At 34.6% G+C, this 26520-nt stretch overlaps 1 protein-coding gene across 5 annotated transcripts in view; it reads right to left on the bottom strand.

Moving 5' to 3' along the window:
* EBF1 (EBF transcription factor 1) overlaps nt 1–26520 on the bottom strand; it is a 451723-nt gene that overhangs the window by 72236 nt on the left and 352967 nt on the right. For all 5 annotated transcript variants that reach the window (XM_074291945.1, XM_074291944.1, XM_074291943.1 and 2 more), the window contains one exon: nt 22553–22679. In XM_074291945.1, the coding sequence (XP_074148046.1) occupies nt 22553–22679 (127 nt within the window). The remainder of the gene's footprint in view (nt 1–22552; nt 22680–26520) is intronic.

Here is a 26520-nt window from a genome sequence, read left to right on the forward strand (position 1 = left end):
GATCACACCATAACATTTTCACTCTTTTTGATATTGTTTGCTTGCATTTTCTTTTCTTATTCATTTTCTTTCCTTTTTGATTTAATTTTTCTTGTGAATTGAGAGAATTGTATAAATATGCTTACACATATTGGATTTAACATATATTTTAACATATATTAGATTTAACATATATTTTAACATATATTAGATTGCTTGCTATCTAGGGGAGGAAGTGGGGGGCGAAGAGGTGAAAATCTGAAACACAAAGCTTGCAAGGGTCAATGTTGAAAAAATTATCCTGCATATATTTTGAAAATAAAAAGCTTTAAAAATCTTATAAAGGCATGGGAAACCTCAGTTTTATAGTCATATAATTGTGTGCCTACCCAAAGCAAGCCATGGGAGAAACCCTTATATCATAATTCAATATTCTATGAATGCAAATATATCATGAGCCCAATATCACATGGGCTCCAAGCATTTTGTTTCCCCAAAGCATTTTGTTTCAGTGGTAAAAACTTGATATGACACAGATAATAGCTTTTCAACTTGTATTCCAATGTATTTGATTCTTAATTTTTTCTCCAAACCCACCAAGTAGGAGTATACTAAATAGGACAGAGACCAACAATGTCTCATCTCTCCAGGGAACATCAAAGAACAGAAATCGATGACAAAACTGAGGGACCGTGATTGTTCAGTGACCTGGGAAGAAACATCGTCATAAGTCACCAAGGTCATCAGACACAAGGGAGGTACCATGAAGACAATGATCTCTGGGGATGACCTGCACTATTTCTCCCTGGCCCAGAGTCTTGTGAAAATGAGCCTTCACTCTTCATGAGTTCTTCATGACAGCTATTTTGCTTGAAATCCATGGATACTCTTAATATGGGCATTAAAAATAGACTGAAGCTATCTCCTTTAAATTGAGAGACCAAATTTCATCATCAGTGGCAAAGGCATACGACTTTTCTTTGGGCATGAGAGTTACTTTGAAGATAAGAAATATACTTTTTTCTCAGATCAAAGTTAAAAATTAAACATGAAAGGGCAATACAATTGTTAGTGTGCTTCTGTTTACTTCATATAGACAAGAGCCCATGAACTCAAGCATATTAGACATTTCCATCCATTTTAGAGTCCTAGTTTGAAATATGATCAACAACTTCTGAAAATAATTTGAAGCAGCCTTTAGAACTAGAGATGAGCTTACCAACCAACCTTGGCATATTATTTTTTTTAATTATATATATATATATATTTTATAATATTATCCCTTGTATTCATTTTTCCAAATTACCCCCCCTCCCTCTATTCCCTCCCCCCGACGACAGGCAATCCCATACATTTTACATGTGTTACAATATAACCTAGATACAATACGTGTGTGAATATCATTTTCTTGTTGCACAATAAACATTAGAATCCGAAGGTACATGCAACCTGGGCAGACAGATATTAGTGCTAACAATTTTCATTCCCCTCCCAGTGTTTCTTCTCTGGGTGTAGCTACCTCTGTCCATCATTGATCAACTGGAAGTGAGTTGGATCTTCTTTATGTTGAAGATTTCCACTTCCATCAGAATACATCCTCATACAGTATTGTTGTTGAAGTATACAGTGATCTTCTGGTTCTGCTCATTTCACTCAGCATCAGTTGATTTAAGTCTCTCCAACCCTCTCTGTATTCCTCCTGCTGGTCATTTCTTACCGAGCAATAATATTCCATAACTTTCATATACCACAATTTACCCAACCATTCTCCAACTGATGGACATCCATTCATCCTCCAGTTTCTAGCTACAACAAAAAAAGCTGCCACAAACATTTTGGCACATATATGTCTCTTTCCGCTCTTTAGTATTTCTTTGGGATATAATCCCAGTAGTAGCGTTGCTGGGTCAAAGGGTATGCACAGTTTGATAACTTTTTGGGCATAATTCCAGATTGCTCTCCAGAATGGCTGGATTCTTTCACAACTCCACCAGCAATGTATTAGTGTCCCAATTTCCCCACATCCCCTCCAACATTTGTCATTATTTGTTCCTGTCATCTTAGCCAATCTGACAGGTGTGTAGTGGTATCTCAGAGTGGTCTTAATTTGCATTTCTCTGATCAGTAGTGATTTGGAACACTCTTTCATGTGAGTGGATATAGTTTCAATTTCTTCCTCTGAGAATTGTCTGTTCATATCCTTTGACCATTTATCAATTGGAGAATGGTTCGGTTTCTTATAAATTATGGTCAGTTCTCTATATATTTTGGAAATGAGACCTTTGTCAGAACCTTTGTTTTTAAAAATATTTTCCCAATTTGTTACTTCCCTTCTAATCTTGTTTGCATTAGTATTATTTGTACAGAAACTTTTTAGTTTGATGTAATCAAAATCTTCTATTTTGTGATCAATAATGATCTCTAGTTCTCTTCTGGTCATAAATTCCTTCCTCCTCCACAAGTCTGAGACGTAGATTATCCTCTGTTCCTCTAATCTATTTATTATCTCCCTCTTTATGCCTAAATCATGGACCCATTTTGATCTTATCTTGGTATATGGTGTTAAGTGTGGATCCATATCTAATTTCTGCCATACTAATTTCCAGTTTTCCCAACAGTTTTTTCCGAATAATGAATTTTTATCCCTAATGTTGGAATCTTTGGGTTTGTCAAAGATTAGATTGCTATAGATGTACCCTTTTTTGTCCTTTGTATCTAATCTGTTCCACTGATCTACCGGTCTATTTCTTAGCCTTGGCATATTATTTTGAGAAGAGGTTTTTTTTTTAATTCTTAGCAAATTCCAGATCTTTTCCCCCTTAAATTCCATGTCCTGTCTAGGAAAAGATCCTGCTGTTGGAAAAGATTAAAGGCAAAAGGAAAAGGAGATGACAGACGATGAGATAGTGTTATGGAAGCAACAAAAATGAGGTTAGACAGACTTGAGGAGATAGTAGGGCCTGGGATGTTAATAGTTAGTGGAATCATAAATAGTTGGATATAACTGAATGACTGAAAAACAGCAACATCCAAGGGCATAAGTATATATGTATATTGCAACTGAACAGAAGTAATGAATCAGCTATTCTGAGGATAAAAATTTCTTAGCTTTTGGTCCTCCCAACTGAGGAAATATGGTGGGTGAGGGTGGTTTGGACCTAGCTCTTCCACTAGTGACCTGTGTGAAATTCTTTTAGTCTTTCTGCATTTTAGTTTCCTCATCTATAAAATAAAGTGATTTAACTGATGAAATCTCAGGTCTTTCTAGCTCCAGAATTCTATCAATTTAAAAATTCTGTTTTTTAACTTCTAGTCCTAATTTGTAAAATTTTTATGTACTAAGGGTCTCAGCTGCCCAAAGTAAGATTTGTAAACATTTAATATTGTTATTCACTTTTGGGCAATGATGGCTTTGGTCAATGTAGCTGAGTTCAGTTCAAATAGCTGCAAGTGACAACAGGTCTTCTAAACTGTGTTCAACCAAGTAGTCAACACCCCCTTTTATTTTATGAGACTTCCATATCCCCCAGACATGCTTCATCCCCACAGACTTCCTCCTCCACAAAGGCTGAACTGTTGACTCTTCCTCACAAACAAATGTGGCAACTAAGGAATTTAAAATACCAAATTCTCATGAAACTAAGTTTAACTCATGATGTTTCTGTAACAAGAACTTAAACATATCATGAGAATGATACAGTAATAAAAGTTATTTATATAGCATCTTTTTTATTTTAATTTTTTAAACAAACACCAATCTCAATAATATGCGAATTTGCTCTCATTTTTAATTAATGGTAAAATTATATATATACCAAAATTGTTTTAAAACAAATGTCTTTATGATTTATTTTTTAAAAAATTAATTCTTTTTAATTTATGAGGCAATTAGGATTAAATGCCTTGCCTAGAATCACACAACTAGTAAGTGTCAAGTATCTGAGGCCGGATTTGAAATTAGGTCCTCCTGACTTTACAGTCAGTGTTCTATCTAGATTCCCTTATATAACATAAAAGTGTTGCCTTTGTGTGACCACATGCTAGCTGTGTGACCACAGGTAAACCCCTTAATCTTTCAGTACCATAGATTAAAATAATGTTCTTGAAAAGACAAAGTACAAAACTTAAACTTTTAACTTCTAAAATTGTATCCTAGCTCATGACACATCACCTCTTGACTGTTCACAAAATTTTCAGCCTTGATCCTACTGAATTAATTGACATCTCAGACCATGCCCAAGCCTCTCCTAGAAATTTTCAGATACCAGCATTTTTGCCCTTTAAGAATGTAGAATTTTCTATCTACTTTGGTAGTAAAGCCTGAAAGAATCTGTCTCTTTGACATGGCAAAGAAAACTCATTGATCCTTTGGCCATCTCCTAGGAAAACTGAATGACAACTGTCTCAATTCAAAGGAAAGCCATCTTTCAGCTATATCTCTCTTCCTTTAAGCCTCTTGGTGGAATCACCTAACTCTCAGATTTTTCTTGAGGGATGAGGAAAGGCCATAGCCATGTGGCAAGTAGAACAAAAAAATTAACTAGCCAACTTTGCACCTTGGTCCCTGATTGTCTTTTCCACTTTTATGTTCTTTCCTGAGAACCTAACATTATTCTTGAGGCAGATGTATCTAAGCTTGGAGAAAACCTTGTAAGTCTGAGAGGTCAGAGGTCCTGAGTACAATGGGTTGAGTGGACTGGTACCCAGGAAGAAGATGAAAAGAAAATAACTAGAAATTATTTGTATACTTCAGAAGTAAGATGAAATATGGCTAACTCTATTTAGTGACCCCATGGATTGTTTTATGTTTTGATCAGATTTAAATATCATTGTCACAGAAAATGGCAATAATACTTTTAAGTTAAATTACTGAAACCTAAGTCATTCTTTCAATTCTCACCATGACTTTTGTGTGTTTCTTTGCATTTCTTTCTGCATATAAGATATAAATACCTAACTCACTTAATGATATATAAATACCTAACCCATATCTAAGTAACTTATAAATACCTAACCCATACAGTTATATACTCTGCACACTGAGTACCTTTCTAGTCCCTCGGCTTTGTGGAGACCTATAAATAAGCCAAAAACTAAGCACTGAATAATTTATCCCTAAGGTACCAGGTAGGGTTTTAACAAGGCAGAGTATTAAAAAAAAAGGTAACAGTGGGGAGGGAGCCCCTTCTTATTAGTCCAGGCTCCTCTAGGTCTGAACTCAGTCCAGACTACAAGGCTGGGTCCAGAGCAGAGAGACCCTTTAGGGAGAAGAAATGGGTACAGTTTCTTTGTCCCATGAACCTAGCAAAATTCCCAATGCCAGTCTAACATGTGAAATGATTTTTGGCAATTGCTTCTATAATATGTTTTTATTTATTAAGTATATTTCAGTTTTACACTTGCAGAAACTAGAGAAAACAAGATTTTTTTCAGTCATTTCCTTTCCAACCAAATTCTTCTGGGATTTTCACAGCTACCCCAAACCTCCTAACTACCCCCTAATGATCCATGGGATCAAATTGTTTATTTTAGAAATTAGCTTAAACCAAAGGGAAATACTATAAATGTATAAAGTGGAATGTGAAGGTTTTATTCTGTGGATATATAAATACATATACAGTTCTTAAAAAAAAAAAAAAACTAAAAACTAAATTAACCCCTTTTGTCTGGGAGTTGGTGTTTCCTGAGGCTAACCACCAAGGCCATACCAGGTGCATGGAAGTAGCAGTTCAGGTCTCATCTCAAGATGTAAAGAGGTTAACCACAATAGATGTCAACAGGAAAAAGGTGAAAAATTACATTCAGGAGGATGGTCAGATCATCAGTGAAGACAAGAGAAGGAAGCACATACCATCCTTTCACTGATTCTGTTCCATGGCAGAAACCCCATCTTAATAGGGAGAAATTTTTTATGGATTTCTACATAGTTTTGAAGGTGCCTCTTGCTTCTGCCAAAAAAATTATATCTACTTAATATTACATAGATATTTAATACAATTTCAAATTTTTATTTTGTCACAATTAGATCAGAACTTTCAATAATTTGATAAGTGATTATCAAGAGCTGTTGCTACCAAAAAAATCATTGCTCCTTATCCATGGTCACCTTCTTTAATCATAGCTAAGCTAATCTATACAAAATGAATATGCATACAGTTAACTCATAAGCCCAAAATCAAAGCCTTAAAAGATTTGTAGAGTATTCCAGAATTGCTGTCCTAGACTCTGAGAGCCCAAGTTATCTTCAGGACAATGTTTGAATCACTTGTGTTAGTGATAATGGAAGGAATGCAATGGAGTTTCCATCCCTTAGCACAGTTTCTAACATATTTCTTTGTTTCATTAGCTTTGGTTGGGTCATCTTTTAATGATCCTGTGGATCACAGAATGCTAATACTATCTAAATTTTTTTTTCTGAAAATGTATTGGAGTGGTTTGCCATTTCCTTCCCATTGGATCAAGGAAGTGACTTACCCAGGTACACAGCTACTGTGTGAGACTGGATTGGAATTCATGTTTTCCTGATCTAGGCCCAGTGCTCTTTATATAATCTATCTTTTGGACCTACCTTCTTTAGCACAAGCCCTAAGTGCTTAATAATTTCTTTTTGGCTTTGCTTATATTAAAAAGGTTATAGGATGTAAATCATACAAACAGCTATATATGGCAAATGACTGAAAATAAGAGAGATTTTTAAGTAATGAAAAGGCCCAATTCTCCTTAGATCTTGCATATTCTGGAGAATTACAAACTCTGTTGTGTTCTTTCCATCATTACTAACACAATTTCATGGAACTTCAATAATCAGCCCATAAACAAAGAGGTTTCAGGTTCCTTCTTAAGAATGATGATATTCAGGGCAGCTAGTTAGTGCAGCAGACAGAGCACCAGCCCTGAAGTCAGGAAGACCTGAGTTCAAATCTGACCTCAGACACTTATTACTTCCTAGCTGTATGATCTGGCCAAGTCACTTAACTTCAATTGCTTCAGCAAAAAAAAAAATGAAATTATGATATTCTATAGTAGTTCATTACATATAAGAAATATGTATATATGGGTAGGAAAAGGAGGGAAAATTTTGCAACAGAAGGTTATGCAAGGGTCAATGTTGGAAAAAATTACCCATGCATATGCTTTGTAAATAAAAAAACTTTAATAAAAATTTTTTAAAAGAAAAGAAAATATAGATATAGATGAAGAAAAGGTTCAGATTGAGGATGAGATAACTGGGTTAGGAAATGAAAGAAAAAAACACAAAATAAAAATGACCATCTCTGAGAGATAGGAGAAATTTAAAGAAGGAAGAAAGAACCAGAGAGAAAGGAAAAGAGAAAAATAAGTTGGCTAGGGAATAAGAAATAGAGGAAGTTTGAGAGAAAAGATCATAAATACTGTTCAGATGCAAAGGCTGAAAAAGCCAATTGCCATGTAAAAAAATGACAGAAATAAGTTTTAAAAATCTATCTGAATATGTTGCTTTTAAAGACAGAAATGTGGTTGAACTAACCTATAACTTTAAAAATTGGCTTTGATTGATTTTTAGATATGGTATGATGCTTTAGATGAATTTGAGTTCTATTTACTTATTATTTTCACTAAAATATAGAATCATTGAATTACATAGTTGGAATGAAAATCAATAACAACCTTGTTCAAACCACACACCAAAAGGAATCACACCTATGTTATATTAAACATGGTACCATGAATAAAGCAATTATTCTGGAGTCAGGAGGACCTAAATTCAAATCTGGCCTTAGACACTAACTCTATGATTGTGTGCAAGTCATTTAACCCAGATTGCCTTCAAAAAATTAAAATAAATAAATTAAAAATCTCCAAAGGAAAATAATCTACTACTTCCTCATTTCTTAATTACTCTTTCGGGAAATTTTTGTTTGTTTGTTTTTCTAACATTAAGCCCAAATTTACTTTTCTGGAAGTTCTACTCATTGTTACCTGCCCTGCCTTCTGGGAACAAAGAGAATAATTCTAAATTCTTTTCCACATGACAGCCATTCAAATACTTGAAGCCAATTATCAGGCCCCTCTGAGACTTCTCTTGCAGGCTAAATATTTCCACTTCATTTTTTTGTCTGTGGTCAGATTTGAACTCAGGGCCTCCAGACTTCAGGGCTGGTGATCTATCCACTGGGCTACCTAGCTGCACCAATATTTCCAATTCTTTTAGATACACTTCAGACAATATGTTCAAGGCCTTTGATCATCTTGCTGCCCTCCTCTGGATTTCACCAATGTTTTTCCTAAATATGGCACCTGGAACTAAACATAACATTGCATATTTGGTCTGAAGAGGGGAAAAAAGAGACAATAAATTTTCATGTTCTAGAAGCTAGATATTTCTTAATGCCCCTCCAAACTTTTATTTAAAGAGTTGATTTGGTATTACTTTGTTAAAGAGCCTTTTAAAGCATTACTCTGTCATTCTAGTTTATTAATTATTTCTCCCAGATTTGTGTCATCTGCAAGTTTGATAAACATTCCACCAACTTGTTTAACTGAATTATTAATTAACAAGTTAAACAGCACAAACCCAAAGCAGATCCCTGGGACACTCAATTTCAGACTTCAAATTCATATACTGATCAACAACTACCCTTGGAGTCCAGTCATTCAACCAGGTCTGAAGCTATTTAACTTTGTTACTATCTTATCCATCTTTCTCCATTTTTTCCACAGGAATAGCATGAGATACTTTATCAAAGGCTTATCAAAAAGCTAGACAAATGACATAGTCGCACACATCCCCCCCCCCCAATATTTATCCTTATGACTTTTATTTTATTATTTTTTAGCTCTAATGAAGTCATTAGTTTCAACTTATCAAATTCTATTTTTATTTTATTTTATTTTATTTGTTTATTTAGCTGAGGCAATTGAGGTTAAGTGACTTGCCCAGGATCACATAGCTAGGATGAGTTAAGTGTCTGAGACTGGATTTGAACTCAGGTCCTCCTAACTTCAGGGCTAGTACTCTATTGTGCCACCTAGCTGCACCCTAATTCTAATTTTAAGGAGTTATTTTCTTCAGTAATCTTTTGCACCTTCATTTCTGTAAGTATACTTGGTATCTAGCAATACAAAGCAGGCTGATTTGATTTGTTCTTGATGATCCACACTGACTCAATGGCCACCAATTCCCTTTCCAGAAACCCATTAAGTATTTCTTTAATAAACATGTACAGAATTTTTCTGAGAATTGAGGTCAAGTTCATGAACCTACAGTTTACAGATATTCTCTTCTTCTTCTTCTTTTTTTTTTTTTTGAAAATCAGAGGTATATCTTCCTGTTCTTTGATGGTTTATGCAATTCCCATTTAAAACATTATTATTAATAATATCTCAATAATCACATGGTTTACCAATTCTTGTTTTACCTTAAAAGCAGTTCATGATTCAAAATCATCAAATTTTTGATCTTAACTTTTCTTTTTTAATGGGTATTTATTTATTTATTGGGTAATAAGTCCTTACTAGTCATTTTTTTGGTTGTTATTTTTAGAGAAGATTTATGGGATATGGTGGAAAAATCAATGGCATTGAAAAGAAAGAGGACTTGGTTTCAAGTCCTTCCTAACTTACTAGATGTGAAACCTCAAGTAAGCCTTTTAAACTCTCTGGGTCTCTGTATTCCCATTTGTAATTTTGACATCTCTTTCAGGATGTGATTGTCAGATCTTTTCCATTCTATTTTACCTTTTAGATCTAAGATATCAAGTCATTTTTCTTGATATTTTCATGAAATGTGATTTCTAGAGTCTTTTTTGATTATATCTTTAAAATACTCTATTAATTCTTAAATTCTCTCTTCTTGATCTATTTTTTCAGATTAGTTGTTTTGCCAATGAGATATTAAACATTTTATTCTAATTTTAATTGGTTTTATTATTTCTTAAAATCTTATGGAGTCATTAGCTTCCACTAGCCCAATTCTAATTTTCAAGGAATTATTTTCTTCAGTGAGTTCTTATATTCTCTTTTTTTGCATTTGGCTAATTCTCCTTCTTAAAAAGTTCTTTTATTTAGTGAATTTTGTATCTTTTTTTCCATTTGCTCTATTCTGTCCTTTAAGGAGTTCTGTTCTTTAGTGATTTTTTTATGCCTCTTTTACAATTAGGGAAATTCTGGTTTTTTAAAGTATTACTTTATTCAGTATTTTTCATTTCTCTTTTATCTAACTATTAATTCTCTTTTCCTAATTTTCTTGCCTCATTCTCATTTCTTTCCTCAATTTTTCATCTTTGCTCTTATCTTTTTAATGCTTTCAGAAATTCTTACTGGTCTTGGATCCATTTGGAATTTTTCTTTAGGGGTTTGCTTCTAACTGTTTTCACATTATTGTCTTCTTTTGAGTTTGTGTCTTGATCTTTCCTGCCATGATAATACTTTTTTTTAAATGATCAAATTCTTTTTGTTGTTGTTTGTTCATTTTCCCAGCCTTTTCTTGACTTTGAACTTTATTTTAAAACTGGTCTCTGTTTAACTGGGAATGAGGAAGTACTATGCCAAGCTTCAGGATTTTTTGGCTGTTTTCAGAAGTAGTTCTGTAGTTCTGCAAGTTTTTAGTACTTCCAAGGTTATCCTGGGATAAGGACTGCTTTCCTAATCTGTATTCTAGTCTTTACTCCAGAAAGGCTTTTGGGCCCCTGAAGCTACAAGTACAAGTACTCCTCTTGATCCTGGAGGCCCCTGCTCTCTTGTGACTGATCACAAGTGTTTCTCTCCACTCCAGCCTGAACTTCACCATCTTGGCTCAGTCCCTGTCTTATCTCAGTTTTCTCATTTATAAAATGAACAGATGAGACTAGATGACCACCAAGATCTCTTTTAGGTCTTTCTATGATCCCATGATCCTTGGCAGAGAAAATAGAGGCAAAAAAGGAACTGATCAGCTCTACCTACCCTTTATTGTTAAACTATCATTATCTCATATCAAACAGCAATACTGTCCTTCATCAATCCTTCTCTTTCCCCAAATGGAGCTATTCAAAACCAAAAACCACACCACCACACACGCCTTCTAAAACTCTTCTAAAACAAACAATAATCCTTGTCTTTCCTTGCAGGTTTCAGCTTATTCTGTGCTTTAGCACTTTTAATATTATTTTTATATGACTTTCCTATATTATTATGTTCCTTCTCCACTACTTATTCTTACTTCCCTCCTTGGTACATTTAAAATAGAGTTCTATTTCACTGTGGACATTAAAGTTATGAAACTCATTAGCTCAAAAGGCAGTGCAAGCTAAAGATATAAATAGCTTCCAAAAATGTAGCTACCATCATGAATGACATAATAGGTTATTAAAAGAAACTATCATGTCTTGGGCATGTCTCTACCCTTTGAGAAGAAGAATAGTATGATCTATATTAAAACTATACTTTAGGTTATAGATTTATTCTTAATATTCTTAATACTATTTTATCTTCTACCATCTACCATTCTTACCACCTACATTCCATGATACTATACCTTCTGGACCACTTATCTTTATCATTTTGCCATTCACCAGATTCTGTACCCTTTTTTACATGATATCTCCAAAGACCTTATCCTGTGGGACTTTAACTCTTTGAATTCTAGAACCCCTTCCCAGGGGCCTGCATTTTCCCTATCAGTGAATGGATAACCATTGATACACTCTTTAGTTGGCTTCAGACACATTTCATATTCTGCCCTGACATATGGCATGCCCTGTCATGACTCTGTTCTCCTTCCTACCTCTTTTAATCCCACCTCAATTCCCAGCCCCACAGTTCTGGAACTAGAATCAAATCAATACTGAGACTGGAAAGAATATATCAATCCATTCCCTTATCGATTTCCTCAATATCGTGTGTCTTTCCAATTCATGATGTCCCACTCTGGCCATTATACTGATGTACTGATGTGTTATGGTCTCTCCTATTTGTATCCAATTTCTGTAGGGATAGGCAATATCTCATTTTGTTATTTTATTTGTATGCTCACTAATTAGCATTATGTTTGATACATAGTAATTAATGCATTTTTCCATTCATTAATTCATCCATTCATTTGTATTATCCTCAGAGCAATCCTGTCTGGTAGATGAGACAATTTTATACATACATACATATGTGTATATATATATATATATATATATATATATATATATATATATATATATATATATGTAGGTATGTATGTATATAGTGACATTAGAATCAGAGGACCTTAGTTCAATATGTATTATAGATGAAGAAACAAATTCAGATGAATTAACTGAATAATAAGGTATAGTGGAAAGTGCATTGTCATGTATTTGTACTCAGAAGGCTTTGGTTTAAATAAGTGTAACACTGGAAAAGTCATTTTACTTGTTGGAGGATGTTTCCTTTTCTATAAAATTAATGGGTTGAGCTAGAGGGTCTTTAGTCAACTAATAAGCAGTTATTAAGTTCTAGGAACTATCTTGGAATTGTAGATAAAAAGGCAAATGTAGCATATACAGACTCCAAAATTATCTTTGCTATTCGCATTGGTAATTTCAAGTCAGTTAACCCAGAGCTAAGCTGACTCTTCTCCCCAAGAGTTCCAGTGGACCTCAAATGGCCAAGGCAAGTCTTTAATGCTATCATTTATAATTCCCTATTGGTGTGTTCTCCCCTTTATTATCAGTTGATATAAATTAGTCAGCCAGGAAAAGTCTATTCAACTGAAGTACTATAAAGCATCCCCTAAAAGATTCTGATACACTTTTCACTGGGTACAAAGATTCTGGGGCAAATTAGAGCCAAGCTCTGAAAGAACATAGGGCAAAGGAATAATTCACAGATCTTTGCTGCTGTAAATAAATTTCTCTCCTTCTTGAGACATTCACAAAGTTCCCCTTAGTCATAGAATAGCTTTTCTGTAGAAAGTCTCATAGAGTTTTGAAGCCTCCATCTCCCAATAGTCCTAGCTTGCCCTCATCTCCCAATCTGTCACTACTGTTCTTAATACAGTACTAGAATATTGATAAAAAAAAATTCAAATCCTCTAGCCCTGTGATTTTTCACAAAATTCTCCTTTGACTAAAGAGGAAGAAACTGACATTGAGGCTAAAACAAGACCCTCTTCTTCTTGTTCCCCAAGCCTTAGCAGGGAAGGTTGGAATGCTTTTCTCCCCTTTCTACCCTCAGGATCTTGAATGCTTGATTCCAAACTATTTGGATGGGGACCAAGGTTCTCAATTAATCTTCACTTACTCTGTCTAGTAGAAATGCCTTGAACTGAGTGATTCATTGAAGGTATTCTCATCTGATAAAAGCATTTGGGCTAAGTAGGGTGAGATAAGTTATGGACTCAATAGATAGATTGCCTCTCCCATCTTTACTTTCTATATAAGCATAAAATAGTTACTACTACCTTCAAGGAGCTTACATTTGCTTAATGAGGCAACATATACATGATATGATAGCCATAGAGAGATAAATACACATACACAAATATGCGTGCATATACATAATATATAGACATACACACACATACATGCAAAGATGAGTCAGTAACTCAGAGGTATATAACTAATTCCTAAATTTATTATGATTTTATACTGCTGGATTTTTTATTTCTTGCTTTTAAAAAGGAGTAACACAAATTAAATGATTTCTAAGATCCATGATCATTCTGAATTATATAATCCTATAATTTACCCAGCATCATAAAAAGTGGAAGCAAAAAAACTGTTGTACAAGATGGATTGTGAGTCTAATACAAAAAGTCACCTACCTTTGTTTTGATTATTGCACACAGCTCTTAATTTAAGAGAGTCCTATCTCTTTTGCATATAGAGATTATAGATATGGATGATATAAGTATCCATTATAATATCAGTGCCAAAACATAATGATAAAAACATATTAGAGACTTTATAGATTATAGTGGGGGGTGGCACTTAGAATCAGAGAATACCCATATCTGGGGTCACTCTCAACCATCTTTCTTGCCACTGTATGACGTTGAACAAAGTCACTTAATCTCACCAGGTTAAAGTTTTCTCATCCATAAAAAATGAAGTGTTTTTAGTAGATGGATTTTGAGATCCCTTTCAGCTATAAATCTATGTATGATTTTATGTTAAAAAAAAGAAAAATGGTCCCACATGTAGTATATTTTTTGGTATGCAGAAAAACCAAAGTTTTATCAAGAGAATTCAACTCAACATCCACTTATTAAGCACTAACTCTAGCATTATTCAGGGAAGTGTTTTATATGGGAAATTCTCACTTTCTGTTACCTAACTGAAAACTTGAGAAGCAGGGACTATATGGTAGATAGATGGTTCACCTCAGAATGAGGACTCATCCACACTGGCAATGTGACCCAAAGCAGTTGCCTATCTGCATTAGTAAGGGGAGTGCTTGCACCAATATAATCACAAGTTCAAAAGAAAAAAAAGTGTTAAGTTAAAAACCAAAATACAATTTCAGTACAATATAGAGTGACCCTTATTATATACTATTATTATGCCTTTCTAGCTTCAAACATTTAACAGGACACATAACAATTAATATCCATAATATTGAAAAGCTGATAAGCTAACCAGAAGATAATCCAGAATTCCTAAACTTGAAATAAATCCCAAAACCAGTGAAAAAGACATTTGATTTCTTTGTTTTCCCCCAGGAAAAAAGACAATTATAAGCTATATTCAGAGAAACTGAGTAGCTAATTTATCATGATGCCAGTTATGAAGCAAGAAAATCCCCAAATTGTTTATTGGCTTTGAAGAGCAAATCATGTCCTATCATACTAAATAGATTAGAGTTTCAAGAGTTTATAGGATTGCATTACACAAGCAAGAATACTTATAAAGCTCAGTCCCCATCCTTTATTGTTAATAGCTTTGTAATCCTTTAGTAGAAATTTATAGTTTAGAAACAGCAACACATCTTAAAGATTAAAGCCATGTGACAAATAGTTCATGTCTCTTAATAACCAAATCACATGCCTTAGATTGGGAGAGCTTATCTGCCTTTACCCTCTCTATGGTTTCATAGGTAGGAAATACTTTATATCCCTATTATATGAATGATGAATGGGACCATTGGTTATAGTCTGTTATTTGCTTGGCTGTAGTCAATATGTTTTCTTTGGACAGGGATTTCCATGATTTATTTCTCTTCTGGTCTTATCACTTATTAAGTCTGGGCAGACAGGAAAAAGCTAAGGCTGTGAAGGAAGGTTAGTGCCCATTTAGACCCCTAATGTTAGGGAAAATATTCCTTTTAATGATCCTGTTACACTAGCTGCTCAAATCCTGATTACACTCCACTCCAACTAGAAAATAAAGGTCATATTTCTCGGAAAGTGTGTACATAAAATATGCAAAATAATATGTTGCCTTCAGAGCTGGCTTTCCTCTGTGCTGTAATTGCTTCCGTTTTACAGATGTCATACAGGTACATTGTATACTTTTAGTGATTATTTTTGTTCTGTATTATCGTGCTGACAATGTTTAACTTTACAAATGCCAGAGGACCAGGGTTCAGTGATCACATTAGCATACATCAGACATGATCAAATTTTGTCAAAGCCTTCCCTCTGTGCATAGAGCAGAAACTTACTACCTTCCCTCCTCCGCATCTCCTTCTATCATATGGAAGGAGAGAATTTCTGCCTTGCATTCTCACTCTCTCTTGGTATAAATGGCTCATTTGGAGTAATATTCAAAACATGTGGACAGGGGCAGGCTGTTAATTTTTCTTTCTTGTTGGGTCTTTTCCAATTAGGACACAGCAAAGGCAGAACTGTTAGGTAAGTGTTCATTAGACAGTCTTCTGAATCTGAAGTGAAAATCTGATGTGAAAGAAAACAGATTCTTGCTCTGCCCTATCCTGGGTCAAATCTCCCCAATTTAATTGATGGGGTACCTTAATGATAATATATTACTTTAGCAAAACACTTCTTCCTTTGCAAAGTACTTCATGATCTAGAATTTGGGTCTCACTAAGTGAGTTTAGCAAAAGCACTCTGCCCACTACTGTGCTTAATTAAGATCTTATAAATATTTCTCCTTTGTGGTTTGAATCTCATTTCATCATTACAAAACCCTTATGAAGTAGACAGGATAGGTATTATTATTCACTTGAATTTTGCAGATAAGGAAACTGAGGCACAGAGAGGTTGAATGAGTTTTCCAAAGTAGCAAAGAGAATTAGGGTTAGGAGCCAGGAATAGAATTCAGACTTTCTTGAGATTACTATGCTACACTGACTTAGAAAAGTTGACTTCACAAAACATGAAAATTATTGGTATCCAATAATCAATTCTTGGCATTTTCAAAATAATTTCTCACCTTCTTCCCTCCTCCCTCCCCTTTTAACAGAGGCTTCAACTGTTTTGCTCAGTGAACATTAAACAGAAAATGAAAACATTTTATACTCCCAAAAAGGGAAATTCCATTTGCATTTCCTATAATTATATACTTTCTCTTTCTCAAACACACACGCACATAACATTATATATATATAGAGAGATACACACACACACATATATATGTATATATATATTTCAATGAATATGTGTAATCAAAAAATTTCTGAATGTTTACAGTGTTCATGCTACTATGTTAACTAGTGAAAGAGGTAGATACAAAAAGATTTAAGAAGGATTTCTCTTCACTCAAGAAGCTTTCAATCTGATTGGAAAGTTAAGACCTAGACAAATGAAAAAATATAAATAAAAAACTGATGACTGGATCATCTAGGCAACATATCTTATCACCTGTCAAAGAAGGAAGATGCCCTGGGATACTAAAGAATGTGGAGAAAAAAATTTAAACTGGGTTTTTAAGAGTAAAATAAAATTTAATAGGTAGCTAAAAGAGGCTTCCAGATAGGAGGCTTGGTCTGAGCAGAGATATGGAGGTAGGAATCTACCCAAGTCTGTTTGGAGAAAACTATGTATTGAAAAAATGCAGAACTATAGGAATCTTCCAATAGAAGAGACTCAAGAGTTCATTGAATATGATCTAGCTATAAAGTTATGAGCCTATGAGTCTATAAAATACTCTGAGTTGTAAAAAGTATTACTATGCAGATTGACCAGCTACAATTTCTGCACTTATTTTCTTCCAGAAAAAGGATGATCTCTTCCAGACTTAGGCTGGATTGAAATTAGTGCCTACATTTACAGTTGATTATCTCTTAGTAAGGATACTATTTCTGTATTAATTGATTGAGGACAGCTAAAAGCCCACTGGGCTTCCAAAGTTCCTTCGTCAGAGCTTGGCAGGAGACATTTCAACACTTACAAGGAACCAAGTTACCAAAAGATGTCACAATTGATGGAACATGGGCTATGAGAACAAAAAGAGTATTGTGAAGGCCCCTTGATGGGTGGTGGAGACTTGAGAAAGATTTAAAACCACCTCCTAATGATCTTTAAGACTGATTGACTAGACATGAGATTAGAAAGAAAGCTTTGAAAATAATTCTGACTGGAAAGTTATTGTTTTTTTACCCCTTTCCCCCCTCAACACTTTCTAAAAGTCATTAAAAACACAAAAACATCATTAGTTCAAACCCATATTTACATAAGAATATGCCAGGCAGGGTAGAGTCAGATCCAGAGGAACTCCTACTAGCCTTTTGGTTGTTTGGTTAAGAGTTTTATCCTGTTCCCCTCTGACCACAAATACATGAGAACTGAGGGCACCAAGCAGCTAAAGGGAAAGTGGGATTCAGCCTGACTCAGGATTTCCTTTTACTCAGGATCAAATGGCAGGGATATGCATTCAAAAGAGCAAAGGATTGCACAGGAGACTCTTCACAGGCTGTCCTGCTTTAGGACAGATCATCTATCTCTTTTTAAATGTTTTGTTTTTCACTTCCTCCAAAACATCTGAGTCTATTTGCATCAACTCTACTCTCTTTTGTGTTAAATATTATTTTGTTCTTATCTTTGTGTCCATTGAAATTCAGATAGAAATGGTATTATCAGTAGTGGTTAACAGCAACAGTATCTTATTGTCGTTTTGCTCTCTCTGTCTCTCTACCTTTCTATTTCTGTCTCTGTATTTCTCTCTGTTTCTCTCTCTGTTTTTCTCTCTCTTTGTCTGTCTGTTTCTGTTTGTCTTTCTCTCTTCCTCTCTTCAATGGAGTTAGGAGGAAAACAGTCCTAGGACAAACTATTTCACCATTATCTATTGATAGCTAATGTTCTGTGAACCATATTACTTACTGAGATAGAAAACCACAAATTAACATCATATGTGTTATATTGTACTTTTATTTATGTTGTTGTGCATTTCCCAATTATATTTTAATCTGGTTCCATAGCACTTGGGAGTTTTGCAAGTCATGAGTTTGCTACCTCAGGAATATTGCATGATAGACAAAATGACTACTTTTCACAACTGAAAAAAAAATAATCTCTTTTTGGTTCAATTAAAGTATTTTTGTTATTATGCTCATAAGGCAAGTCAGGAATGATGATATATGCCTAAACCTGGTTATTTGTGAGGTTTTTGTTTTGTTTTGTTTTGTGTACTAAGCCTCTATATTTTGAAAGTTCCATGTAGTTTGAAGATTATGACTATCTGCTATAGCAGGATTCACTAAAAATATTTTGTTAAATTTGTATGGGTTAATTATATGTAGGCATCCATTTGTCTATGAAAATGCTCTAGTTCCAGTTAATTTACCAGTTTATTTTCTTAATTCTCAAGGATAATTTGCAGTTTATATTTATAGTATGGGAAATTGTCATGTTAACTTATGAGTAAGAAAGCTTCAGATGTAGAATTTTGGCCACCCAGTAGTGCCTTTTTAAGTATTTGGTAGCAACTAGATTTTTGTCACATGTTCTACTATTTACTTATGGAGCATTAATCAATATATCTAGGATTATTACTGGTAATATTACAGATTGCATTTTATCTCATTTTCATCTATTTGATTAGATCCAGATAGAAACCAGCCTGACACAAGTCACCATCCTATTCTTCTTATATATTTATGTTTTATGGATTATTATGCAGATGATAAACTGCTTTCTGAAGATAAATAAAAGTGTTATTATTTAAGCTTAACCTCCTTAGGTTCAATGAAAGAACGAAATGACTTGTTATTGTTGCTTTTGTCAAATTAAACATTATTGTAATTCTTTCATAGCAATAATTATATGATTAATGAGAGGGGAAAGAACAGAAAAAGGAGAAGGAGAAGAAGGAGAAGGAAGAAGAAGGAAAGAGAAAGGGGAGAAAGAAGAAAAAAGAGAGGAGGAGAAAACGGATGGAGAGAAGTAGGAAATGAAAAATAAGGAAGAGAAGAAAAGCAGAGGAAGAAGAGGAAAATCATAACAATTTCAAGACAAGAAGAGAAAGAATAAGAAGCAGCAACCAACTATATAGTAGAGAGTGGGCAGTTTTTGGAAAACTTGAGTTCAAATTCTGTAGTCATACTAGCTACATAATAAGTCATTTAATTTTTATATTGCCATAAACATTTCCAATCTTTTAAATTATTGATGAGCTGTCAATTACATTAGTTTCCACAATGAGTTTCCCTATGAATGAAATCACAAATCCAGACTAAAATCAATGATTATAATTATTTTAAATCTGATTCTTTACTATCATTGTTGTCATTAAGAATGAATTTTCCAAAAAGGATGTATTCCTCAATGCACTATATTCCAGTATTCTCTTCTTCTCCTCTTTCCTCTTTTTCTCCTCACATAAAAATATCAAAATTTGTTTTGATTGGTATTTTCAGTTTATTCTTATTCATATTTTCTTATCTTTCTTTCATATTCTGTCCTATTTTCTCTCTTTTTCTCTTATTCTCATACCTTCTTCTTCTGCCTCCCTCTCTCAGCAGCATTCAATTGAGCAGCACAGAAGTGAGCTCACCAGATTTGGAAAACCAAACTTTCACTTTAAAATGTTAAAGATGTTAAAGAAAATGAAATATGAATATGTATTTATGAGAAAGAGGAGGATTTCATATTTAAATCACTTAAATAGTTTATTGGATACAAAAAAGGGAGACATTTTAGGGTCCTTCTACATGCCTTCTCTAATATGTGGAGAAAAAAAGTGAGTCAAATGTTTGGATCAGTAGCACTAATCACTAGGCAATCTCTTTATAATGGAGCCTTTTAATAATGGTATTCAAAGAGACCCTCATGCCTCTATCCAATTAGCATAGATTATGTTTTGCCACATTTATTATTAATAGGCAACAATATTCATAGACAGGAAGAGATGCAAACTACATCATAATTTAATATTACAAAAGAGAAAGAAACTTCTCTTTCAAATTTTTTTTGAAAATCTAAGGTTTTTTCTACTGCTTATATATTTTGAGATATCACAACTAAAAGGAAAATTATCATAGTATTTCAATAAAATTTAGAGCTTGAATGTAGTTCACCTCCCTTATTCAACCTATTAAAAATATACGGCATATGACTTTCCCATATCATGAAAACACACACATACACACACACATACACACATATGTATATATATATATACTCGTATATCACAGATTTATTTTTCCTAAAATAACTAAACTTGCATTTCTCTCTATAAATTTGACCTTAAATTTGGATGTACTCAAGATTCAGTTTTTTCAATTTATGGAGATATTTTAACAGTTAAAAAAAAAGTTGCTAGGTATTTTTTTCTGAGAACTTAAGTATTTAACAGTTGTGAGTGTGTGTGTGTTTTAAGTTTGCAGCCAGGTGGCTTGGGGGGTAGGGGGGATATTTTGTTGAACACTGATTAAAAATAATTTCAACTAAATGAGACCTGACCACAAAATGGTGCCATTAATGGGCAGGGACATTTTCACTAGAGAGGAAACCATGCTTGGCTGACTTGTACCGCCCACAACACCAGGGTTTTCTTCTCTTCCACTCCCCCCTTCCCCCCTTCTCTTTTTCTTGTTCTTAATAGCAGGGTAAATAGGCAGCAAGTGAGGCCTAAATGTTTTCGGCCAAAAACAGAGTCCAAGCTCCTCTGAGAAAACATTTGGCCTCTGTGGTTTTGTAATATGTTCCAGAACACTGAGTTCACTGAAGAACATTGTGAAAAACTCCCATCTATTGGAATGATGCTGAGGAATGTTACAGTATCAGAAGTTCCAATTGGTCCATTTCCTGTAGGCCCATAATGAGGCTTGTAAAAAAAAATTGTGCTATGTGGAAGTTCTCATGGGAAAAATGAATGGCAAGAAATCCTAGCTTTAAAAGAAACAGCTAATCTGCTAGTTTGATTGTTCTTCAAAACTTACACTGAACCAATGAGCCTAATTAAAAACACTTGGCCTACTTCTATAAAGTATCATAGCTTTTTCTATGCCCCGTTTGTATACACCACAAAACTCCAGATAGACTATTATTTTTCAAGTGCTCACTAACAAAGTGCTGACTTCGTTGGGATGGCTGAGCTAATTTCTTGAACTCAGTGTGAAACCTTAGCTAAACAAAATTGTGGTAATTTTCCTTAATTTGTAAAAGTGATTGGAGTGCAAACAAAATTTTCCTCTTGGGTCAATCCTATAATTTTCAATTAACTAAAACTAATCGTCAGGCGGGCACCAAACCTGCATTTTGTTTAAAGGGCTGGGAGGCATTTCCAAGGGTCAGGATGCATTAATTGTTTTTATTTTTTTAAGAGAGAAAGAAAAAGTGTTTTGCTTTAAGAAACATGGCTGATTTCCTTCGCAGTTTAATATTAAGTAGCAAGAAAGAAAAGATGCTGTGAGATAAAGTGTCACAGTCAAAATAAAATTTATTTGCTTAATTGTATGGCTATAATTAAAATATGTTAATGGAGTCATCCACTGACTGCCTTGGAATTTCTTTGTGTGCACACAGTCCCTATTTCTACTTAATTGGGCCTTGTGTTCCTTTATTGAAGGAATAACCAAATATTTTAGCCATTTCAGGAAATGCTACAACAATTATCCCTAGTAATCTAGAGCTCTGGGTCCATGCTATTAGCACTTGGAATACGCCTAGCAGAGCTATGGTCCTCTCTGTCTAATGTTATTCTCCTGGTTAAATTATTCAGTCTGTCACAAAGGATTCACCCAGCAATTCCAATAATCAGCATCCCAACAGGAGGCCACTCCATATGCTCAGACAATTCCCAGGAGTGCCACAGTCCAAGAGACCCAAGGGCAGATTGGTGGGGATTGGAGTCGCACCCACCAGTCTTAAAATTTGAGGCCACCAATCACAGTCAAAAATGTTCTAATGAGGATAGGAGCTGGTTTAAAACAAAAACAGCTGGTTTAGTAGCCAGGCTTGAGTTGCACTTTCCCTTTTTACTTCTTAGAAGTAGTTCTCTTTATTTTATTTCCTATGTTGCCACATTATGAAGGCAGCCAGCTGTTTCTACTGACCCATATGTGTCCCATGGATACCCAAATAAATCCTTCAATAACAATCTCACTATCAAAAATGCACATGGTGACATTAGGAGACAAATAACATCCTCATAGTATTAGAAGGTTGGAAAGAGAGGATGCAAATATGCACAAGAATTCATAATTTCAGATCTAATGGACAAATAAAGTTCTCTGCGCTTCTTACCTGTGTAGATGAATCTTCCTGGTGTTCCTTTGCAGAACTGTTTGGATTTGTAAGACAATGTGACTTCTACAACACCAGGGATGTGTCGTGGAGGGGTCTGCACTCGGATGGCATGAGGCGTAATCAGCTGAAGGGAAACATTGGAAACATTGCACTAAATAGAGTCCTTATTTATCAGCATTAGTTATCAACTCATGGGAAACAAAGCTTTAAAACATGTAATTAACCTGTCAGTTTTTAAATATAATCTTGATTTTAACCCATAGAAAACACAATATTTATAAAAGCTCTGACTTTTAGCTATACCATCATTATCTTCGTTTTCATACACAGTGGGCAATGCCACCTCCCTGGCTTGAAAAGCAAACCCAGCCCATTGCGATGAATTACCCAGAATAAGCTAACCTTTTTAAGATCACTTGCTTGAAACTGTCACCTAGTTCTGAGCTGAGCTCTACCATGTCTCCCCAGGAACTGCTGTTGAAGAGCTGAATGGAGCCCATTAAAAACACAGAAAAGAAGCTGTGCAAAACATTGGACTGGAATTCAGACTAGCTTCAGAACACAAGCATAAACCACTACTTAAAACTGGTTAACTATAGGTTAAGTAGTGGCTCCAGCATAATCCTGAGCAACAATGGAAAAAGGCAAATGATAGAGCCCCTCACCTGCCTTTTACCCAGTCAGAAGTCCTGGGAACTTAAGAGGATAGTTGGTAGTAAATGACTAAAGGATCATTATTCAGTTGTGCAATGATGTCTTCAGCGTGAGAAAATTTTGTCTTGACCCATGCAAGCAATCAGATTAAACCGTGAAAAAGAAAACTTTTATTATCTTTATCTTCATTTATATAATTACAAATATTAGTAATGGTCCTAAAGCTGTTGTTATGCTGTTCTTAAAAAAAAACAACTACAATAATGTTACCTCATGGTTCTTCATTTAATAATACACTATATATAGACTGTTCCTCAATTGGACAGAGGTTCAAAAGGCCACCAACTAATTCCAACCAACTAGATAACCACTGAGGTTCCTTTCAGAACTAAGTGATTGTGATAGTGAAAATGATACTGATGATGATGCTGATGCCCTTAGTTACAATAGTATGCTAGTGAAAGGGAGACGGAATAAAAACTTAGATAGAGCCTAATATGTGCCAGACACTGTTAAACACTTTTACAAATGCTATCTCATTTGATGCTCACAACAATCATGCAAGGTAGGTGTTGCTGTTATTCCCACCTTACAAATAAAAACAGAGGTTATAGGAAAACAGAGGTTAAGTCCCAGAAGCCAGTAAATCCTGTAGCTAATAAGTTTCTGTTAGATTTGAAGTTAACCCTTCCTTACTCAGGGCTCTACCCATTGTGCTACCTAGATGTCAGTAGTGATGCCTTTAATATGGAAGTATGTGGAAGAATTTTCCCTATATTGAAGGATCCCTTACATTTGCACTTTTTCTTAGTTCTTGTTTATACTTTTTATAATTTGTGGTCTCCTCACTTTCTATGATGTCAATTGTCACTTCTCATTTTCTTGACAGTATTTACCACTATCATTCCCTCTCTATAAGACTATTTCAGGTAAAGGTTACTATATTGGAAGATTATTTATATGAGATACAAATTATCAGAATTGCACAGAACAAAAAAGCCAAAAAAAAAAGGTGGAGTTTTTAATCACCCTTCCTTACAAATAAATTTCAAACTCATGAATGGTAATGTATAACTAGATAAATCAGAAGAGGTGGAGTTTGTGATTTGCTTAAGAATGATCCAAATCCTGACAACCAGCCGGGAAGGTTCAAAAGAAATAGCTGAAAAATATCATCATTTATGTATGGAAAGGCATCCTATTTCCATTAGAAATATGGTGAAAAGGGGCAGCTAGTTGGTGCAGTGGATAGAGCACCAGCCCTGAAGTCAGAAAGACTGGAGTTCAAATCTAGCTTCAGATACTTAACATTTCCTAGCCTTGTGACCCTGGTCAAGTCACTTAATCCTATTTGCCACAGCAAAGAGAGAGAGAGAAGAGAGAGAGAGAGAGAGAGAGAGAGAGAGAGAGAGAGAGAGAGAGAGAGAGAGAGAGAGAGAGAGAGAGAGAGAGAGAGAGAAAGAAGAGAGAGAGAGAGAGAAAGAGAGAGAGAGAGAGAAAGAGAGAGAGAGAGAGAAAGAGAGAGAGAGAGAAAGAGAGAAAGAGAGAGAGAGAGAGAGAAAGAGAGAGAGAGAGAGAGAAAGAAGAGAGAGAGAGAGAGAGAGAGAGAGAGAGAGAGAGAGAGAGAGAGAGAGAGAGAGAGAGAAAAGAGCAATGGACTTAGAGTTTGAATCCTGATTTCTACCTATAACTATTTGACCTTAAAAAAATCAAGTGGGCTCTTCTGTTTTTAACATTCCATTTTCTAAGTAAGATTCCTTCCAGGTCTATAATTTTATGTTCTAAAATTAATTAATTGGTTATTATTAAGTAAATATGGATTAAATGCCTATGTATCAGGCATCATGCATGATGCTGGGGGAGGAAGACTATGAAACAATCACTGTCCAAGAGGAATTTCTCCCAGTTTTAACATCCTTTAACACTAATATTTAAGGACAAGAAATACTGTATCAAAATTAAAAAAAAGTAAATAGGAAGGAGAGAACATCTTGCAAGATCTTAGACAAGGGAAATTAAGATCCAAAAGAATCCAGGATCATATTTAAAATCTACGATATTAAAATTAAAGAAGAAAAGGCAGTTCAAATGCTTAATCTACCTGAAAAGTCGACTACAACCTCAAATAATACAAGAGAAGCAATTTTCTCTTTGGGCTCTGTGTGTGAGCATTTTACCCCTTTCAGAATTTCAATGCAGGAGCCAAAACATTCCCTGTCCTTACTCCCCAATGGAACATAAGTGCCAGCCCATGGGGATGTGAGAAATGAACTAATGGAGTTATGTGCACAGCAAGATAGATTACATAGAGAGGAAAGTCCATGGGAGTGTGTATATGTGAGCGAATCTGTGTGTATGTAAGTGTGAAAGTCTGTGTCAAAGCAAAAGATGCTGTATGTGTGAAAGGAAATAGAAATGGTGGGAATGAAATGTGGGATCTCTCTGACAGTCTGTGTTTGATGAAGAAAAAGAATGAGTACATATGTGTGGGTATGAACTAAAGTGGAATTGTGAGATTGTTAAGTAATAATGAAAAGATGCATTATAATTCCTGACTGCTTTATAAGATTTGTGAGGTCCTTTACATGCCTTAATTTATTCAATCTTCACAACAAAAGAGAGGAAAATGTCTTAGATACTGTCTTCATTTTACATATGTAAAAACTGAAATTAAGAAAAATTTAATGATTTGCCTAGCATCCCACAGCTAGTAATTATCTGAGGAAGAATGTTAACCTGGATCTTTCTGATCCCCAAGTCCAGAACTCTATCTACCCTGTTTCTCTAGGTTAGTTTCCCAAGAAGTTCCATTTACTTCATCAGATAAAAAGGTAACATCCATATATGCAATAAATCATGGGGCCCTTCAAAAAAATAAAAAGCTAAAATGATTGATATTATATGTGAAAGTCCATTGAGCTTGGTTGAAAAATGATCTATAAATCTCAGATGTTATTATTTTCATTCTCTTCTCTGAACTCTTACTGCATTTATTTTCTGCACTATACTATTCTGCACTTGACTATAGAACATGCTCTAAGTTTCATAGATTTTAGTCTTATCTTTCCACTATGAGCTTTAGGGCAAGGACTATGTCTTAGACTTCTTTTAATCTCTGTCACTTTCTGACATGAAATAGAACAGAAAAAAAATGTTAAGAATGACACCTTTGATATACTGATAATAAGGTGATAAGAGTAGTCATTGGCAATTTTGAAAAATTAAAAAGTTGCAAAGAAGGTACTAACCTGCATTGGCAGAGGAGATCTCTGCAAAAATGTGTCAGTTCTGTCCTTTCCCTTTTCCCTATA

This window comes from Sminthopsis crassicaudata, chromosome 2 (genome assembly GCF_048593235.1).
Source record: "Sminthopsis crassicaudata isolate SCR6 chromosome 2, ASM4859323v1, whole genome shotgun sequence".
In the NCBI taxonomy this organism is placed as follows: domain Eukaryota; kingdom Metazoa; phylum Chordata; class Mammalia; order Dasyuromorphia; family Dasyuridae; genus Sminthopsis; species Sminthopsis crassicaudata.